General features: G+C 44.3%; 1 protein-coding gene across 4 annotated transcripts in view; it reads right to left on the reverse strand.

Moving 5' to 3' along the window:
- Nucleotides 1–417: 417 nt before the first annotated feature.
- YAE1 (YAE1 maturation factor of ABCE1) overlaps nt 418–18807 on the reverse strand; it is a 618218-nt gene continuing 599828 nt past the window's right edge. For all 4 annotated transcript variants that reach the window (XM_086964860.1, XM_086964857.1, XM_086964859.1 and 1 more), the window contains one exon: nt 418–927. In XM_086964860.1, the coding sequence (XP_086820986.1) occupies nt 510–927 (418 nt within the window). In that variant the 3' untranslated portion in view covers nt 418–509. The remainder of the gene's footprint in view (nt 928–18807) is intronic.

The raw sequence follows: 18807 nt of genomic DNA on the forward strand, positions 1-18807 counted from the left end.
CATAATGTTGTCGGGTATCCCGATGCTAATAGAGAAGAATTCTTAAAATAGGCACGCAAAACGTAGGTGTAGTTTCAAAATCCCAAATTGATAAACTTTGTATAATTGGCCTAGCCGTCTTCACCCACGACTGCTATATTAAAAGTATCATCGGTCCAGTGTGGCTAATATACGACCAAGCGGCTGGCACACATGACCGTATCGTCATCTAACAGCGAATGTTACACGCGCTGGTCACTTCAATAAGCAGCGTAGGCAACATGCCTTACTTATTTATACCAACGTTGCAAACATTACTTCCCTTCTCCATGATAAAGGAAACATATGGGAGCATTAAAGGTGCGCGAATGTCACCGCACTTACTCAGTGTATTCCAGTTGTTAATTGCACGTGCAGCGGACAACAGAAAAACCTAGCTGAATAAAACCATGTTTTATTGTTGCGCTTCAAACATCACATCATAAGAGAACAATTTGAAGCAAGTGAACTAACAAGGAGGATAAAAGGTACTACTTCTCCAAACTCTGTAAAACAGTCACAAGTTCTTCTGACATGTTCATATCCTTCGCTACCGACAGTGTCCGGGAAACCAGCTTTTTCAGCAGCGCCTCCTGTGCTTTTCTGCAGCCTTCTGGAGGCGAAGAAGTTGGCCCTTCACTTCTCTTGCAAGGGAAGCCTTTGGCATCGGAGCAACATTCGGCGTTTCGTCCCTCTTTTGAGTCACAATGTTCCCGAGGCGCTGCACTCTGGTTCAAACTCATGTCTTTTAGGGAGTCTGCTAACTCTCCTGGATGGGGCTGGAGGGATGTTGTAGCCAAACTCCTCGAGGCGCTCTCGTCAAAACGACCCACCGCCTGCAGAAGGTTATCTATTTCAGTGGACAAATAGGAGCTGGTTTCAAGAAGGCAACTCCAACACTTTAAAGCCCTTCAGGTAAAAAAAAAAAAAAAGACAAAAAATATTTAACGCAAGGTTGTCAATATATTCACAAACTACAACTCACACGAGTAAAAAAAATTAGAATATTCTCACATCAGGTTTTTCACACTTCTGTTCTCTTACAATGATATTGGAAAACGCTTTCAGGTCACAACTTAAAAAATAAAATAAAAATAAAAAAAGACGCTCCATCATGGGGCTGTATTACACAAAGTGCTGCAGGGGTGCACAAGGTATGTGCACCCGCATTCTGCACCACCAGGGCACACTGGTATTACTTAAGAGTCAAAGGAGTGGTGAAGGGGAGCACTCAGTGTGCGCCACAAGGAGGTGGTGCACAATTAGTGCTCCCTCTAGGAAGTGAATAAAAGGGTAACCATGGACCAACTAAGGCATCACCCTGCAGGTGGATGCCATACTGGCTGCAGCCACCTGATGATGGGTCTCTGTCCACCTTTGAAATGCACACCTGCTTCTTGAAACTGCTGGTCTACTCTCCACCAATGCACTGGCTCCAGGAGGGCACACATTCACAGCTGCCTTTGGGGCATTACATGAACAGTAATAGTGCCCTAGTGAAAGGGGCACTGTGGTGCAGAGCAGGACATCCTTTAAATATTAGGACCACAGGATTGTTGCATTTTTAGGCCTCTAAATCCTAAACGTTTTAGGACCGTGGCCCACTTTTTAGAATGACAAACTTTGCAACCCACCTAGTATTAATGAACATGACAGAATATTTTTTTATGTAACTAAAGTTTCGTGAGGCAGTGAACTGTCATTTACTGACAGCACATTTCCCATTGAAATGAGAACTTCATTTCGCATAGACATAGTTTTACTGATAAAATATATTGCACACAAATGGGGTTTCAGTGAATATTTTTCGTTTGTGTATCACTGTGTAGAGTCTTAATTTGTTTTGATACTATTCACCTCATTGCTTCCATCACACTTCAGAATTACAAAGTGCTTCATTTTTGCTTCCATAAGTGGTGAATGTTCATAGTTCATTTACAGGTATTTGCATTTTGTTGTGCGTTACAAAACATGACATCCTACAGCCTTTCCTTTCAAACACTGTAACCCGGCAACACTGTCACATAATTAACATTCCTTTCTCTGATCATAAGGTGAAAGGAGTTTGTAAACACCAATCCCCATGCTAAAAAAACACATGAGCAGCAATTTGTCAAAAGACACCGCCTAGCATTTGACATCTGTCTTTGATGCGCAGCAAATGTGACAAGCCAAATACAGAATTTATAGGAATCTATTTATTGCTTGGATTTTCACGACCCAGTAAAACTCGGATCACGACCCAGAGTTTGGGAAACACTGCTCTAGATGACACTGCTCCATGGAATATAAACTTTGTGCCATATCAGCAAGATATATGGACATCAAAAACAATCGAGGCAATGTTAACCTACAATAGAAGCCAAAAGCAGTTTGCATTATGATGATATTATCAAACTTAAGTCATGGGTCATTTACATTTACATGGGTCACTGCTATCAGCGGCACAAACCGCTATCTAATGAGGGGTCAATAGTTTTTCCAAGACCAGTCAGCACAGCATTTCTAGTTTTCAACTGAGACAGAAACACAGATGTTAGTCTCAATAGGAGATAACAGACAGTCTTCAAAGGGACAAAAAGCGGCCTAGCCACCAGGCCCCTTGTTACAGAGAGTGCCCTGGGGAGCAACGGGTGTTTGAGCCTGTTCCTTCCTCTGCTTTGGTATTACTAAAGGAGCTGCAGATGCTTCTGTAGCCCATTCTATAAAATGGAACTGTGGCGGTGCTCATCTTTTACTGACGTCATCATGAGGGGGTGTTCCTTTTGTTGCATGGGTCCTGGCTTTATGCAAATGAGGGAATACTTTGCACCCACACCGTATTACAGATGCAGAGACAAAATACCTGTAGGGAGGGAAATTATTGTTTGCATACACAGTCCCCGTGGGTGACCCCTGGCAGGAGGGGTATAGGAGTATCATAGACCAACCCTTTGCCCCGAGCACTACCCTGCAGGTGGGTCCATAACACACTACACCTGCCTATAGGAAATGCCTATAACTTCAAAAAGATGCCAGCCTGCCTCTAAGGAAAGCGGGAGCTGTATTTTCCACCTGCGGCCCCATCTTTCAATAATGCACGCTTCTCAGGGTAGGTTTGAGTTTGTGCCTGTGCCAAGGACAGCAGGTTTTTTATTTATTTTTACATTATTTTTTGTACAATGCTGTACTGTTAATATCTGCACTGGGTGCACTCAATTAGGGGTGTTCTGCGGCGCAGAGACAGTGGGCCCAGATATTTAATTAAAAAAAGAAAAGGGGGTGGGGCTGGCCAATCCTGGCGTCGTGCCACAAGCCCCAAGCTCTGGAGCCCAAGAAGTCTTTCTGTCCCCCTGAGGGACCTTAGCCCAAATACTAAAGTCATCCCCATGACAAGTGAAAGGTAAATAAGATCCTTTTACGAGTTTTGACATGGGGAATTTAGAGAGGAGGTAGACCCGCTCTCATTCGCCTCTACTGGGAGGAAAAAAGACTAAGAGGTGCCCTGGTGTATAATCTGACCATGGCTAGCGAGGCCCACACCAGTCCTCTTTTGGACACCAATTCCTAGAATCAAGGAGAACTTTTCCCCCTAAAGCAGAAAGGCTAAAGGTGAACCCTCCGATCCCTCCCTCTCATGGGACAAAAGACTTTCTGGGAGCCAGGGGTGAGCAGTGTAGCCTAGTGCCAGGACACGCAAGCGCTGCACCCAAATCTAATTTTTTCATTTTACCCGGGTGGTGTTGTGGGAGGTCTGCCCTACCCGAAGTACACAGATAGGGTTGTAAATGTTAGAAAGTGCCTGCCCATGAGACCATCAGGACAAAAAACATCCGATTTAAAAAATAAAATATGGGGTAGGAGTGAGTCCTGTCCTGGCATCAGGCAGCCCCGTCCAATTTCTTGAGCCCCAGGCCGTTTTTCTAGCTCTCCTGATGGTTAGACTGGAAAAAATCTACCCAGCCAAGAGGAGCAAAAAGCCCACCAGTGCACCAGGCAGGAAAACATAAGAACGAGTAGAGGCAGAAAAGGGGATTAATCCCCTTCCTGTTAGCCGATATATGTCAAAACTACGTCCAAATCACCGGGGATGATCCCTGAATATCACAAATGGTCACCCCCCATTGACAGTAGTATCATGGAACGCTAATGGTTTGGGCCATAGAATTAAGCGGGGTTTAGTCTTGCAATATCTCAAGCGGAAAGCGCCGACCGTAGTTCTCCTCCAAGAGACCCACTTAATGGGACCTGCATGCAAGGCGCTCAACCGCTGGGGGTTTAAAATGGAAGCACACGAGGAGTTCTCTTCTGGATCTAGAGGTGTAGGCGTCTTAGTACATAAAAGCTCTCCCTTAGTGATCACCAAGACATGGAGAGACGATTATGGGAGGTTCGCAGCACTCACTTGCCAATGGGAGGGGCGCAGCTACAACATGGTCTCCGTGTACATCCCCCCCCCCCCGACACTTCACCAAACAACACTGCAGGATCTGAGCAAACTGATACTAGAATTGCCGGAAGGTGACTTAATCCTAGGTGGGGATCTGAATGCAGCTTGCGACACAGCTCTCGACTGCTGCCCACCCAGAGACCGCAATAGACCGAGCCAACTCGTAAGAGACTATCTTGAAGCCATGGGTTTGACTGACATGTTGAGACTCCATCATCCCACGGACCAACAGTACACGTTTTACTCAGCAGCACACAATATCCTTTCCCGTATCGACTATATCCTTACATTGGTGGTCCCCCCCCCGAAAATGTCACAGCGATTAACCACCTAGCCCGGGGAATATCAGACCACTCTCCAATACAGTTCACCCACACCCTCCCACCGCCCAAGACTGCAACAGGTGTATCCACTATACCCCGGCTTTCTCCAGAATCCCAAAATAGTGAAGACCCTGGTGACAGCTAGAGACCTCTATTTTGCTGAGAACGAGGGATCAGTGGATTCCCATGTGTGCTCTGGGAGACTTACAAATCGGTAAGTAGGGGGCACGCAATCTCCGCTATCACCCACCACAAGCGGGAACGACGGCAAGTCATGGACTCACTTGAAGCCACAGCGCTGCAGGCGGAGAAAGCGCACGCACTAGACCCCAGTGAACTTACGGCACGTGCAGCGGCACTAGCGGGACAGGAGTTTCGGGCTGCTGCAGAGGTTGACGCGAAGGCAAGGCACATGAGCACAATGCACAGAATTTGCGAGCTGGGGGACCAAACCGGGAAAATGCTGGCATGGCTGGAACAGAAAGAAAGAGCGAGTAGGTGGGTAGCGCAACTTACATTAGGAGATGGTACGACAATCACTGACCCCCGGCTCATTGTCGAGGAGCTAGCAACACATTACGAAAAGGTTTACACTCCACTTGCACAGGCAACAGAGGAGGAATGCGGGCACTGGCTGGCAGACATACCGCTACCAATACTACAGGAGGAGGATATGGAAGCATTGGAAGCCGACCTTTTGGCGGAAGAGCTTGGGAAAGCATTGGGGGCGCTAAACACGGGCAAAGCGATGGGGCCCAATGGGCTACCGGTGGAATTTTATAAAAAGGTGACAAGCAAAGTAAGCCCCTATCTGGTCCACATGTATAATGACAGCCTACAGCAGGGAACTTTGCCCCGAGATCAAAGATTAGCGACAATAGTCCCAATACACAAACTGGGTAAGCCCCCGGAACGCTTATCATCATACCGCCCGATATCCCTGAATAATATGGAGGCAAAACTCCTAGCCAATACACTGGCGATACAACTGCAGTCACATCTGGCGACACTAGTCTACCCAGACCAATCAGGCTTCATGCCCGGCCATAATACCTCCCTCAATCTGCGGCGCCTGCACAGCGTGCTGGCGCGGACCCACCTTCTTCGCCAGGACGCGGCAATCATTTCCCTAGACTCGACAATGGCTTTTGATCAGGTAGAGTGGCCATTCATGTTTGCCGTTCTGGGTCGGATGGGTTTTGGTCCCAGGTTTTGCAGCTGGGTCCGGCTTCTTTATACGGCGCCACTGGCACATGTGATTGTAAATGGTCATATCTCCAGAGAGATTACGCTTGGCAGAGGGACGAGGCAGGGGTGCCCGCTATCGCCGCTCCTTTTTGCCCTGGTCTTGGAGCCACTGGCGGTCTGGAAACGCATAACACAGCTATTTCAGGGGATAACCTGGGAGACGGGCTGGGAAGACCGAGTTTCCCTGTATGCCGATGACGTACTGATTTACATCACATCCCCGACAGACTCCCTGCAGGCCCTCCTGGATATTTTTACAAGGTTCGGAAAGCAGTCAGGCTACTCTATTAACTGGTCCAAATCTATGCTCTACCTACTGCGCGGAACGACCCCGCCCCTGCCTATGGAATGTCCTGTGCAAATAACGACCAGGGGGTTTACGTATTTGGGAATCTATGCAACACCTCAGGCCAACACCTTTATGACAGAAAACCTGCTGAAACCACTGAATTGGCTAAAATCTGATGTAGCACTCTGGCGGTCTCTCCCGCTGACTTTGCAGGGCAGAGCAGTGCTTTTTAAAATGCTGGCGCTCCCTAGATTCCTTTATGCGCTCCAGAACACTCCATTCCCGGTTCCTCTCTCCTATTTCCAGTCCATCAATGTCGAAGTGTCGAACTTGCTGTGGGATGGCCATCCGGCGCGGATAGCACACCCCAAGCTGACTCGCAGTTGGTATGATGGCGGTATAGCGCTACCAAGCGTCAAGCTATATTACTGGGCGGCGCAACTAGTGGTTATCAACGAGTGGCTCCATGCACCTCACAACGACCCGGCTTATCGACTAGACAGGGAGATGGTACCGGCTGATGAGGGCTTTATACAACACCAGGAAAGGTCAAGCACTGACTGGCCCAACGGTACACACTATCAAAATATGGCACACGGCTCAAAAAGCATTGGGGTAGGAAGGGGTGCTGACACTGGCCACACCACACTGGGAAAAAAGGCGATTAGGCACATTGGGGAACACCAAGGGATTCAGACACTGGGACCTCATAGGCATTACGAACATTGGAAACTTGTGGGTCAGGGGAGAAATCCTCTCCTTTGCTGCGCTCAAACACAAATATGGTATGGCGGACTCGGAGTTGTACCGCTACTCCCAGATCCGGCACGCACTTCAAGGTGCTATCACCCCCGACGACACATTGGTCGATGCCTCACCACTAGAGGACAGGCTCCTCACTGAACATCTGAGTAAGCAAGCCATCTCACTAACATACTGTAAACTGGTTAACAACCTCCCCGACACCACTGTGGTACTGCGCAGCAAATGAGAGATAGAACTTGGGGATATAGACGACTCAGACTGGATGGAGGCACTTGCATCGGCTAGAGAAGCGGCGATCCCCTCCCGATTGAAAATGGTTCCACTTAAAATCCTGCATCGAGTGTATTACTCCCGTACCTTGATTCACAAAATAGGGCGCGCGCCTGACCCACTCTGTCTCAGGAGATGTGGAGAAACGGGTACATACTATCACACCATATGGGCTTGTCCCAAAATTCAAGCATATTGGGAAGGGGTGTTAGAACAAATCTCAGAAGTGAGTGGGGTAGAAGTTAGGGCAGATCCCCGATGTTGTATTCTAAACATATGGCAACCTACAGATCTTAATGTGGCACAGAAAACGTGGGCTACAATGGGGCTGGTCCTGGCAAAACGGAATATAGCAAAGAATTGGGGATCCGGAGTGACGCCCTCACAATCACAGTGGGAAGAAGATATGGACATGGCAATGGTAGCCGAAAAGGTGGTTTACATACACAGAGGTTGCCCCAAGAAGGGGACACTGGTATGGGGGAAGTGGAATGAAGCCAGAGGAAATCTAGGTGAGCCTCCACATACAGAGCTCACACCTGAGAACAGTCCATAAGTGATGGGATTTATGTACTGGACGTGGATTCGAGGTGCGGGTGGGGAGAGAGGGAGGGGGGGAGGATCTGGAGAATGCTCTACTGTAGATGTAGTGTCCTAATGTTAGAAATACAGAATTGAGATACCGCTCTTGCGGAAACTGTCACTAGATAAGACTGTACTTGATTGTTATGTTAACTGATGAAATAAAATAAAAATTGTTAAAAAAAAATAAAAAACTACGTCCAAATAAATTAAAAATTTGCATTTGCTTGCCATGGCATATGGCTGCAAGATTTGGACTGCTGGCGAGCAAGCACCCAGGGAAACCTATAAACTCTGTGCTTTTTGGAAAAATGACAACTCTGGGAACTCCAGGGTGTCACATTTTTATAAATCTTTACCCACGCCCAGTCATATCATTGTAATCTGTTGCACAGACCAGTCTCTTAGTAATTGAACTACTAATATTAATCTTAATGTATTTTGCTGGCAGAGACCTCGCTCTCAGAGGACTGTGGCCTCTGTTTAGAATGGCCCAGTGGGTAAAAAATTAAGGGTTGGAAAGCTACCCATAGTGATTGCAGGGGTCAGTCCAATTGCAAGAATTTCTCCGATCAACGTTTGAGTGTTTGACATAACAACCTAGATGGCCAAAGGTGTACCCAGAAGTGGGTCCCATTCTCACAGTGCCACAGAACCCATGCTGTACCTCACTGACTAAACTATACCAGGTGGAAAATGGTCTGGGGTTGTTGTGTTCTCTTCTGGAGGGGAGACTCCTGTGGCCATTATGTAATGTACTGTTCCTATGGGAAGCAGGATCTGGTTAGCATAAAGAGAGCCTCGGTCTTAAGTGACAAATAGGGTGGAAAAAGATGGATTGAAATGCTACCCGGAGCGAATGCCAATGGTTAGATGAATTGCAAAAACTCCTCCCATGAGCTTTAGTGTGTCTTTCATAACACCCATTATTGAAGATCTGGGTCGAACAGATTACAAAATGTGAAGGCAAGACTGCTCTGATCCAGCAGCATTGCTGGAAATCATCATCATTGAACAAGTTCAGAAGACGCTTTTTGTGAACAAATGTCATCGTGAATTGAAGTTATTATAGTTGCATCAGATTACTATTACGCTCCTTCCTAAATTGGGTTGATTATTGAGTGTCAGAGAGGTTGGACGGTGCCTCTGTGGGAGGTTGAGCGTAACACTAGAATTGCTTAACATTGCCTAGAAAGTGCAGCCATTTGGTGTCCCCATTATCGCTAATTTCGTGTTTGTAAAAAGCTGATCTATAATGGATTGCCTCCTCCTTGTCAGGAAGAGTTAGTCTCTCTTTGTTCTATGCCCAATCCTCTTTAATACTACATCCTCCAGGGTGCCATCATCTACCCTCCGTTGCTTGATATGTATCTATCTCCTCTGGCATCTGTGCGGTAAACGTTCAATGTTAAATTTTATGTTTATGCAAACCATAGTTAATCTGTTTAAAAACTCTCTAACAATTGCCTGTTGGCTTTAGATGGAACCCAACTCTGGATGGCTAATAATTTCCTAAAGTTGAATCTAACTAAATCAGAAATTCAATCAATCGTTAAATGGATCCACGCTCTTTGGCCTGCTTTATTAGGCAAATGCCTACAATCAGTTTCTTCTCCACCTAATCTAATAATTGCAGACACCAAGTTCTCATTGGATCTTTAATTTACTGAAATCATGAAGTCCTGTCTGATCATCTGAAATTGTTCCTGAATGTTTTCCCTTTTCTTTTATTCCCCTCATAGCATTACAGTTGATAATGTTTTTATGTAGTCTAGTCTGCCTTTTCAAGCCCACCCAAGAAAACTCTTGATCATTTGTAAAGACTCCAAAATGCAAGAGTGATATTAGTGTTCAATAAGAAAAAAATTGACCATGTAACTAATTACTGTAACCATCTTCACTGGTTTCCTGCGAACAACTCAATTTACATCTGTTTGCCCAATGTACAAAGTAAATTACAACACTAGACTTCCATTCTTTTCTGAAAAGTTCTGTAAATACATTCAATTTGCCATTTGGGATCATCTGGTACTCTCAACCTAGTGATGATGAAAGCCTAACTTCAAGTCTAGGGAGGGAGTTTCTTTCAACTGCAGATCCCAACTTTCTGTGACATCTGAACCAGATCGCCTCAAATTTTGGAGAGGTCTTAAAACCTGTTCACTTCCTAATCTTTAAAGGTTTGTTTAAGACTTTCTGCTTACTCTGAATGGTAGATTTGCTTAGTGAGCTTTACAAATTTCCATAAAAGAATGAATAAAAAAAAAGATGCTTACACCCCGCTTACTACTGCTTTCCTTCTATGGAGGAAAGCCAGAGTATTCTGATCTTGGGGTCTGCTGGCACGTAGAGACAGTACCAACCCTTGAAATTTCTTAAAACTAGAGTCAGAGGGTGGAATGGCTTGGGTGCAGTCTAGCACATTTTCTTACCCAGAATTCCCTGCAAAGTATGGGTCAGAAACACAATTTTTCCCATATCAGACAGAAAACTATCACTTTCAGCCAATAGCAAAAGTCTCAGGATCCAGAATTCCCATAACTCCTGAGAAAAACGGTACCCCCACATGTGTGGGTTGGCCTAAGACATGTGACAGGAATGGACCAAAACTGTACCCATGTGAGGACTGCATTGATTTAATTGGTCCAAGTTTTAACAGGTCACCATCCAGTACAATAGGCTGACCCACAAAAGTGTGATACATTTTGTAGGTGGAGAAATGTGAGAACAGTGGGCGATAGAACGCATGTCGATCCCTGCAGATTCTGGAACTTTTTTGTTAAGAAAAGTGAGAAACATCTATTATTTGTTTCCAGTGTATTATTGGTAAGAAAAAGGGTGGAATCCATATAGGGAGCACTACAGACGACCCCCAACCGGTGTTTGCATTTCAGAAATGGGTGGGGTTGCTAGGTTTCCTTTGGTGCTGGCCAACCCTCGGCCCAAATGCCACAGGTACCCACAATCAAAGTTGGTCACCCTCCCTGTCATCCATCTCTACGCTGGACATTTCTGACAGCTTCTTTCTGCTCAGGATGTTGTCTAAGCTGCATGACCAGAGTCATGCCACCCAGGAGTAGGGCTATGACATCTGTGCTGCCCAGTGTTACACCCCTACCCCCTTCATCAACTGTACAGTCGATCCCGTTACCATGGGGGAATCCCAAAAGCCATAACCGTATGCCCCACGTGAGTGGCTGGCTACAATGGGATTTTAAAATATACTGTAGGATTTGGAGATCTTGGGATTCAATGGTCTTCTGCGAGATGAGAGGATGTACCACAGAATTAGAGGTTCACGTGTTCCATCTTCAGTCAAGATTATCTTCCAGCCAGGCATCAAGAACATGTTCCCAGAAGTTTTCTGTTTGCCTGATTTTCATCTGTAGGGTCACCTTAAAGACTTTCCTTGTATTCTTAGAGTTATTCCACTTCCCCTAGCAATGTCTTCAGACGTTATAGTTGGATATTACGTTTGGATTGTGGCTCTGATATGCACCTAAATTGTCCTCTGCACATCCTTACTAAGAATATTTCACACCCTCAAAGTTGTGCTGTAAAAGCGGTCTCTTGGGCCCTTGCAGTGTTATATGCTTGTCCTGTGTGAACCTTTGATTGCGACGAGTGTCTCAAACTATGGAACGTTCGCAAATGCTATAGGACATCGGAATAAGACCAGTCTCATAAATATTCTTTTGAGTCCAACAAGTTTTATACCCAGTATATCTTTATTTGTTTTTTTATATAGATATAGTTGTAGTAAACTAACATGTCTTGTACAGTTCCATGCATATTTCCATCAGTTATGTGTACAAACACGTTTATGCATAGAGTATTTTAAACCTATTATTCAGACGTCGATATTTACATTGCTAATCCATACCAAATGTTTAGATGATCCATTTTCAAATATTTAAAACTTTATTAATCATAGGGTCATGTAGTTACTAAAACAATATATCCTAGTACCTCACCTGGGCTGTGCATATATTACATGTGGATTACATGCCAACAAAACACATTCATATGCTTCGACAGTCCTATTTGTTCTCGGCAACATAAATCTAGGTTTGAGATGATTTTGTGAAATGTGAAAGGAAGGAGAGTATCAGAAAATGATTTTGAGAAGTGTCCCAATTCCACAGTGTCTTGCGCAGGCAGTTTCAATCCTCCATGATGTGCCTTCTAGTCAATAATATGCACCTCCTAGTCATTCTCAGAGTTAAGCTCCTGCTCATGGAGTTCTGTTATAAGATTTACCTTCTAGAGACGTCATAAACCAATGCCAGACCCCTTATGGTGAGGGTCTGCCCCCTCCTCCGTAATGTACACCAGGTGTCTATTTGAGCAAAACCCAGTTTCTCAAATTTCATAGCCAGGCACGCTCTAGCTAGGATAAATGCCAAATATATGTGAACTTCTTTACATATTGTTTCTGGGCAGAATATCTGACAGACATGTAAATGGACTTATTATAAGTATTTTTCCAGTTAGCTTAGCCGTCTCCTTCATCACAATATCCCAGAATATTGTGATGTCTGATAAATAAATAACAACAATAAGAGAGTAAGGGTCAAAAGTAAACACTCTCATACCCCTATGAATTCATGACTCAAACAACAAGAGAGTGTTAATACAAACAGACCATGCTAGCAAAATTAGTACTGGTTACCGCTAGTCTGGTAGACAAGGCTGTTAATAATAGATAGAAAGGACAGAGTGCACGTGTTAGAAGTACTAGCTAAAAGGACCCTCAGGCCCCAGTGTAACACTGGTAGCCAGTTGTCTTCATTGGGTCCCTTGTATCGCTAGAGAGGTGAAAGTGAATCTAAAAAGAGTACACACTACTCCTCAAAATAATTTAATAAGAGGGTAGCTCCAACTCTGTTAAAATCAGTGATCGAAAAAACATTATTTTTCTGGACTACACCGGGTTGTGCAAGTTTGAACCACAGAGTCCCTTTGTCGAAAAAGTGTAAAGAAAGTTAATAAAAAGAGGTGGTCAACATGTTTCTGCCAGATAAGCAAGATTCGCTCGGCATTCGTCAGGACCAATGTGAAAAAAACAGTTCACTGTTCTGGGCACCCTAAAGTGTACAGATACAGTGGGTAGGATCATTTACTCATACGACCTGTGACTTGTCGAAGCATTTGGTAGAAAAAGTCTTCCCCAAGTTTCTAGAGGCCCCCTCACTTGAGGAGGTAAAGTTTGGTCTGTAAGGGTAGATAGGAGAAATTAAAAGTATACATTAAGTCATTTCTAAACTGAGCATATATACTTCTACCCTATTACAACTCCAAACATTGTGCACCCACTTTTTGTACCGAAATTATCTTCGTGTATAAGGAAGGAGAATCAAGCCTTCTAAACACCAAGGTGGACCCATTTATTTCAATCCGTCCATCAGTCTGTGAGCTCAGACCTTTATTTATTTTGGCATGCTTTAGATACCAAAACAGAGAGTGAACTTGCATTTTGCAAGGAGATTTTTTCTTTGGAAAATGCTTTATTAAAAAAACCAGTGCTTAGACAACGCCGAGAGGGATATGAACTCTAGGCAGATTATCCAGAAAACACACAGACACACTTTAGCAGGAAAGCATCAAGAGCACAGAGTACCCCTAAGGGAGTACGCTGGGATGTAAACTTACATAAAATTTACTGACAAATTGTCCCATGGGCCAAAGCGGCAGGAGGAATCTTCACGTTTGGGCCACTGAAAAATAATAGTTACAAAGAGCGCTTTAGCGCGTATTTAACCAAACCTGGTTGTTCGATATTTCTATTATCCCTCATGGACTAACAGGGAACTTACTTTAATCCAAACGGCTCCCCGCTCGTTCACCTACACATAGCCACATCCGCCGCCCGTAGCTGTGAGCACGGTGGATGCTCCAGGTTTTTAAAAAAAGAAGAACATTTGGAAAAGCGTAACGCGTCCCGGCTGGTGGCGCCGGTCACGTGGTTCACGTAATAGCGTGTTTCTTAAAGGGGCCGGTTTGTTTTTATATTTATACTCCGGACGGAGCGATCCCAGTGCATGAAGTGAGCCGTGAAGAGAGTACCTCAAAACCACAACAAACGTTACAATGATATTAAGCAAACCAAACAGAAGACAATAGTCTGTTTGTACGTTAGTCAGTGATTGGATATATCACAATCCCATCTAATTGTAAGGCAAAAACACAGAATTACATGGTTGTTATATGTATCATGTAAATGAGTGTGATATTATTTAATTTCCTTCAAAACTCAAAAATACCAATATAACCCCATAAGGTGTAGTAAATAATCTGTACATGCCAAACGCAGGTAGCTGAATGTCGTGGATAGTGATCCGTTTACCGCCGTCTTATCGAACCCCAGGGGATGTCGTCATTAAGGCCCCGTATATGCGTGGAAAGACGATAAATCCAACGCTGCTCTTTTTCAAACAGAATATTGTCATTGGTGTGATTCAGCTGTTCTATCACCACCCACTTGACGTCATTGGCACAGTGGCCTTGCTCCAGGAAGTGGGAGGTCATTTTTGTGGTGGCTCTTCCACACCGGATGTTGCTGCGGTGCTCTCCAATTCTTGTTTTGATTTTGCGCGTGGTCATCCCTATATACCTGAGACCACAAGGACATGTAATCATGTAGATGACATTACACGAATTACAGTTTGTGTGGTCTCTAAGGTACCAGGTTTTTCCTTCCTCCAATTGTAATGTTTTTTTAGGAGATGTTAAGTGGCAGACGCTGCACCCCCCACAAGGGAAATGGCCAGTTACCGATGGTAGACCCCAAGCATTCAGAATAGTGGCCCCCTGTTTGGATTGGTTAACCCTTGGACGAGTATGTACCAAGGCGTCTTGCAAACTCTTTTCTTTTTTATAAGAAAATAATGGTTTCTGCCAATTTCTACCATTGCTCGTGAGAATTTGCCAGTGTTTGCCTATGCAACGACTTACAGAGTTGGAAATATTGCTGTAAGTGGTTACACAGGTCAAAGGGACCTCAGTTTCACTTTCTTTGGTGTTATCCTCCAGAAGCGCTTCCCTATTGTTGTTTCTCGCTCTTTTTCTGCTCTTTTGTAGGATTTTCTTGGGATAGCCTCTTTTTTCCAATTTTAGAGTCAGGTCATCCGCTTGTTTATTAAAGTCAGCCAGATCACTGCAATTTCTACGCAAGCGTAGGTACTGGCCGAATGGGAGGTTCTCGCGTAGAGATCGCGGGTGAAAACTGGAGAAATGGAGCAGATTATTCTTACTTGTTGGTTTATAGTAAGTTTTGCTCGTTAACCGATTACCAGATTTTGTTAAGGTGACATCTAGAAAGGTAATGGATCTAGAGTCATATTGATGGGTAAATCTTAGGTGGGGGTCACAAGTGTTAACCCAATCAAAAAAGGATAGTAGACTTTCTTCTGTCCCCTTCCAGATTAAAAGCACATCATCAATGTACCTCTGCCACAGGAGAACATTGTGAGTGTAGGGATTTGTATTTGACAGGATGTGAGTTTTTTCGAAGTTGTAAACATACAACCCCGCTATACTTGGGGCAAAAGTACTGCCCATAGAGGTACCAGTCTTCTGTAGATAGAGGGTGTCTTGATACTGGAAAAAGTTCCGTTTCAGTGCTAGCGTAGCACAATCTATCACAAAGGTCTTGGAGGTATTATAGGACCATGTCGTTTGATCTAGAATGTCTGCCAGAACCTTAAGGGTTGCATCCTGCGGGATACATGTATACAAACTTTCAATGTCTAAGGACACCAGGTAACATGGTTCCTCTGGAAGTTCAACATTAAGTAACATTGAAAGGAGGCTTTTCGTATCTTTGATATAAGTACTGGTGGATTGAATCAAAGGTTTAAAGAAAAAATCGCAGTACTTAGAGAGAGGTTCTAACTGTGACCCTATCCCCGACACAATTGGTCTTCCCGGCGGAGGTATGCGGTTTTTGTGGGTTTTGGGGAGGGTGTAAAAGTAGGGAATTTTTTCTTCAGAGGTCGTAAGAAAGTCAGCCTCTTGTTTGGTTATGTAACCATCCCGTTCCGCAGTGGATACCAACTCCAGAATTTCATCTTTCAAAAAGGAGGAGGGGTCTTGGTTGAGCACTGTGTAACTGATGGAATCCCCCAGGAGTCTCTTGCATTCAGCGTCATAAGCTGTGGCGTCCTGAATTACTATGCCACCCCCTTTATCGGCACTCTTGATTACAATTTCTTGATTCTCTTGTAAAGACTTGATCGCCTTGTATTCTCCAGCTGTCAAATTTTTAAAAGTATTTGGCTCAATCAGACTCTCCACTTCCCGGAATACCGCTTGTTCAAAAGTTATGATATCAGCAGGTACTAGATGGGTAGGTGGATTAAAATTAGATTTCCTTTTGAAGTCTGTGTCACTTGAAGGTGTCTGGGCTTGGGTATTTTGTTGTTCGAAGAAAGATTTTAGTCTAAGTTTTCTGAAAAATTCTCCCAGTTCGCATTTCAACTTGAAACGGTCCAACCTAGGGCTAGGTATAAATCCAAGGCCTTTTTCTAGTACTGCTATTTCATCTACAGAGAGTGCGACCTTTGATAAATTCGTTATCAAACTTGTTGGTTGCTCGGCCCTGCTCTCTGGTCCTGCGCCTTGCTCCGTGTATTGTCTCCTACAGTTTCTGTGGGGCCCCAGTGTACCTGATTGCCCATTCTCCTCCTCCCTCTGCCTCTCCGGCCAAACCCTAAAAAAGGCTGTGGATACATGTTTGGTGGGAACTGTTGCGGTGGAGGGGCAAAATGTGGGTTCCAGCCGAATTGTGCTGGAAAAGGTGGTTGGTTAAAGGGATTCTGGTGGAAACCACCGGGTCCTTGTTGTGGGTAAGGGAACCATTGCTGATTATATTGATTGTAATTTTGTTTCCCTCGACCTCTACCTCGTTGTTTATTTCCCCTGCTCTCATTACTCGAATTGCTAGACTCAGAGTCTGCTGAGGTATCATGATCTTCATTAGTACGGGTTGGTGGAGTATAATCTTGGCTGGCATAAGGGTAGGTTCTGTCATAGGACCATCGCTTCAAATCTTTCTGAAATTTAGCTACTTTGGACTGCGCTAGATTCTCCTTATATTCATTGAGCTCCTTATTAAACTCATCGAGCTTCTTTTTATAACCTGTCACGGTCGCCTTGATGTGAGCTTCTGTGGCTTGGATTTCAATTAACAAAGCCTCCGACAGGCGCATAGCAGTTTTAATAATAAGGATTGCCCAATCGTGAGTGCAGTGCCAGGCTATTTGTGCCCATTCCTTTCTGAAAACACTGTCTTCAAGGAATATACGAGGTGCGTTAGTAACCAAGAGTCCCTTGGGGGCCATTTTGTTGTTGAGGTACTCTTTCATCATGGTTCCATGCAAGATCGCTCTAATTCTATTTTTCTTTTGCTCTCCCAGTTTATCCCAATCTGTCGTCTGTGATATTGCTTGTGCGACCAAAGGGTCAGCAAAAAGTGAGGTGTCATTCAAGATCGCATCAGCCTCCTCCCGGGAGTAGGAAAGGCCCGATGCCTCCATTGCCAAAGTGTGCCGTGTGACGCACTGTCTCTCTCTGGGTATACTATTTACTTAAAAAATGCACTCCCGCAGCTGCACGCTGCTAAACCAATAACAACAATAAGAGAGTAAGGGTCAAAAGTAAACACTCTCATACCCCTATGAATTCATGACTCAAACAACAAGAGAGTGTTAATACAAACAGACCATGCTAGCAAAATTAGTACTGGTTACCGCTAGTCTGGTAGACAAGGCTGTTAATAATAGATAGAAAGGACAGAGTGCACGTGTTAGAAGTACTAGCTAAAAGGACCCTCAGGCCCCAGTGTAACACTGGTAGCCAGTTGTCTTCATTGGGTCCCTTGTATCGCTAGAGAGGTGAAAGTGAATCTAAAAAGAGTACACACTACTCCTCAAAATAATTTAATAAGAGGGTAGCTCCAACTCTGTTAAAATCAGTGATCGAAAAAACATTATTTTTCTGGACTACACCGGGTTGTGCAAGTTTGAACCACAGAGTCCCTTTGTCGAAAAAGTGTAAAGAAAGTTAATAAAAAGAGGTGGTCAACATGTTTCTGCCAGATAAGCAAGATTCGCTCGGCATTCGTCAGGACCAATGTGAAAAAAACAGTTCACTGTTCTGGGCACCCTAAAGTGTACAGATACAGTGGGTAGGATCATTTACTCATACGACCTGTGACTTGTCGAAGCATTTGGTAGAAAAAGTCTTCCCCAAGTTTCTAGAGGCCCCCTCACTTGAGGAGGTAAAGTTTGGTCTGTAAGGGTAGATAGGAGAAATTAAAAGTATACATTAAGTCATTTCTAAACTGAGCATATATACTTCTACCCTATTACAACTCCAAACATTGTGCACCCACTTTTTGTACCGAAATTATCTTCGTGTATAAGGAAGGAGAATCAAGCCTTCTAAACACCAAGGTGGACCCATTTATTTCAATCCGTCCATCAGTCTGTGAGCTCAGACCTTTATTTATTTTGGCATGCTTTAGATACCAAAACAGAGAGTGAACTTGCATTTTGCAAGGAGATTTTTTCTTTGGAAAATGCTTTATTAAAAAAACCAGTGCTTAGACAACGCCGAGAGGGATATGAACTCTAGGCAGATTATCCAGAAAACACACAGACACACTTTAGCAGGAAAGCATCAAGAGCACAGAGTACCCCTAAGGGAGTACGCTGGGATGTAAACTTACATAAAATTTACTGACAAATTGTCCCATGGGCCAAAGCGGCAGGAGGAATCTTCACGTTTGGGCCACTGAAAAATAATAGTTACAAAGAGCGCTTTAGCGCGTATTTAACCAAACCTGGTTGTTCGATATTTCTATTATCCCTCATGGACTAACA

Source organism: Lissotriton vulgaris, chromosome 4_1 (assembly GCF_964263255.1).
Source record: "Lissotriton vulgaris chromosome 4_1, aLisVul1.2, whole genome shotgun sequence".
Classification (NCBI taxonomy): domain Eukaryota; kingdom Metazoa; phylum Chordata; class Amphibia; order Caudata; family Salamandridae; genus Lissotriton; species Lissotriton vulgaris.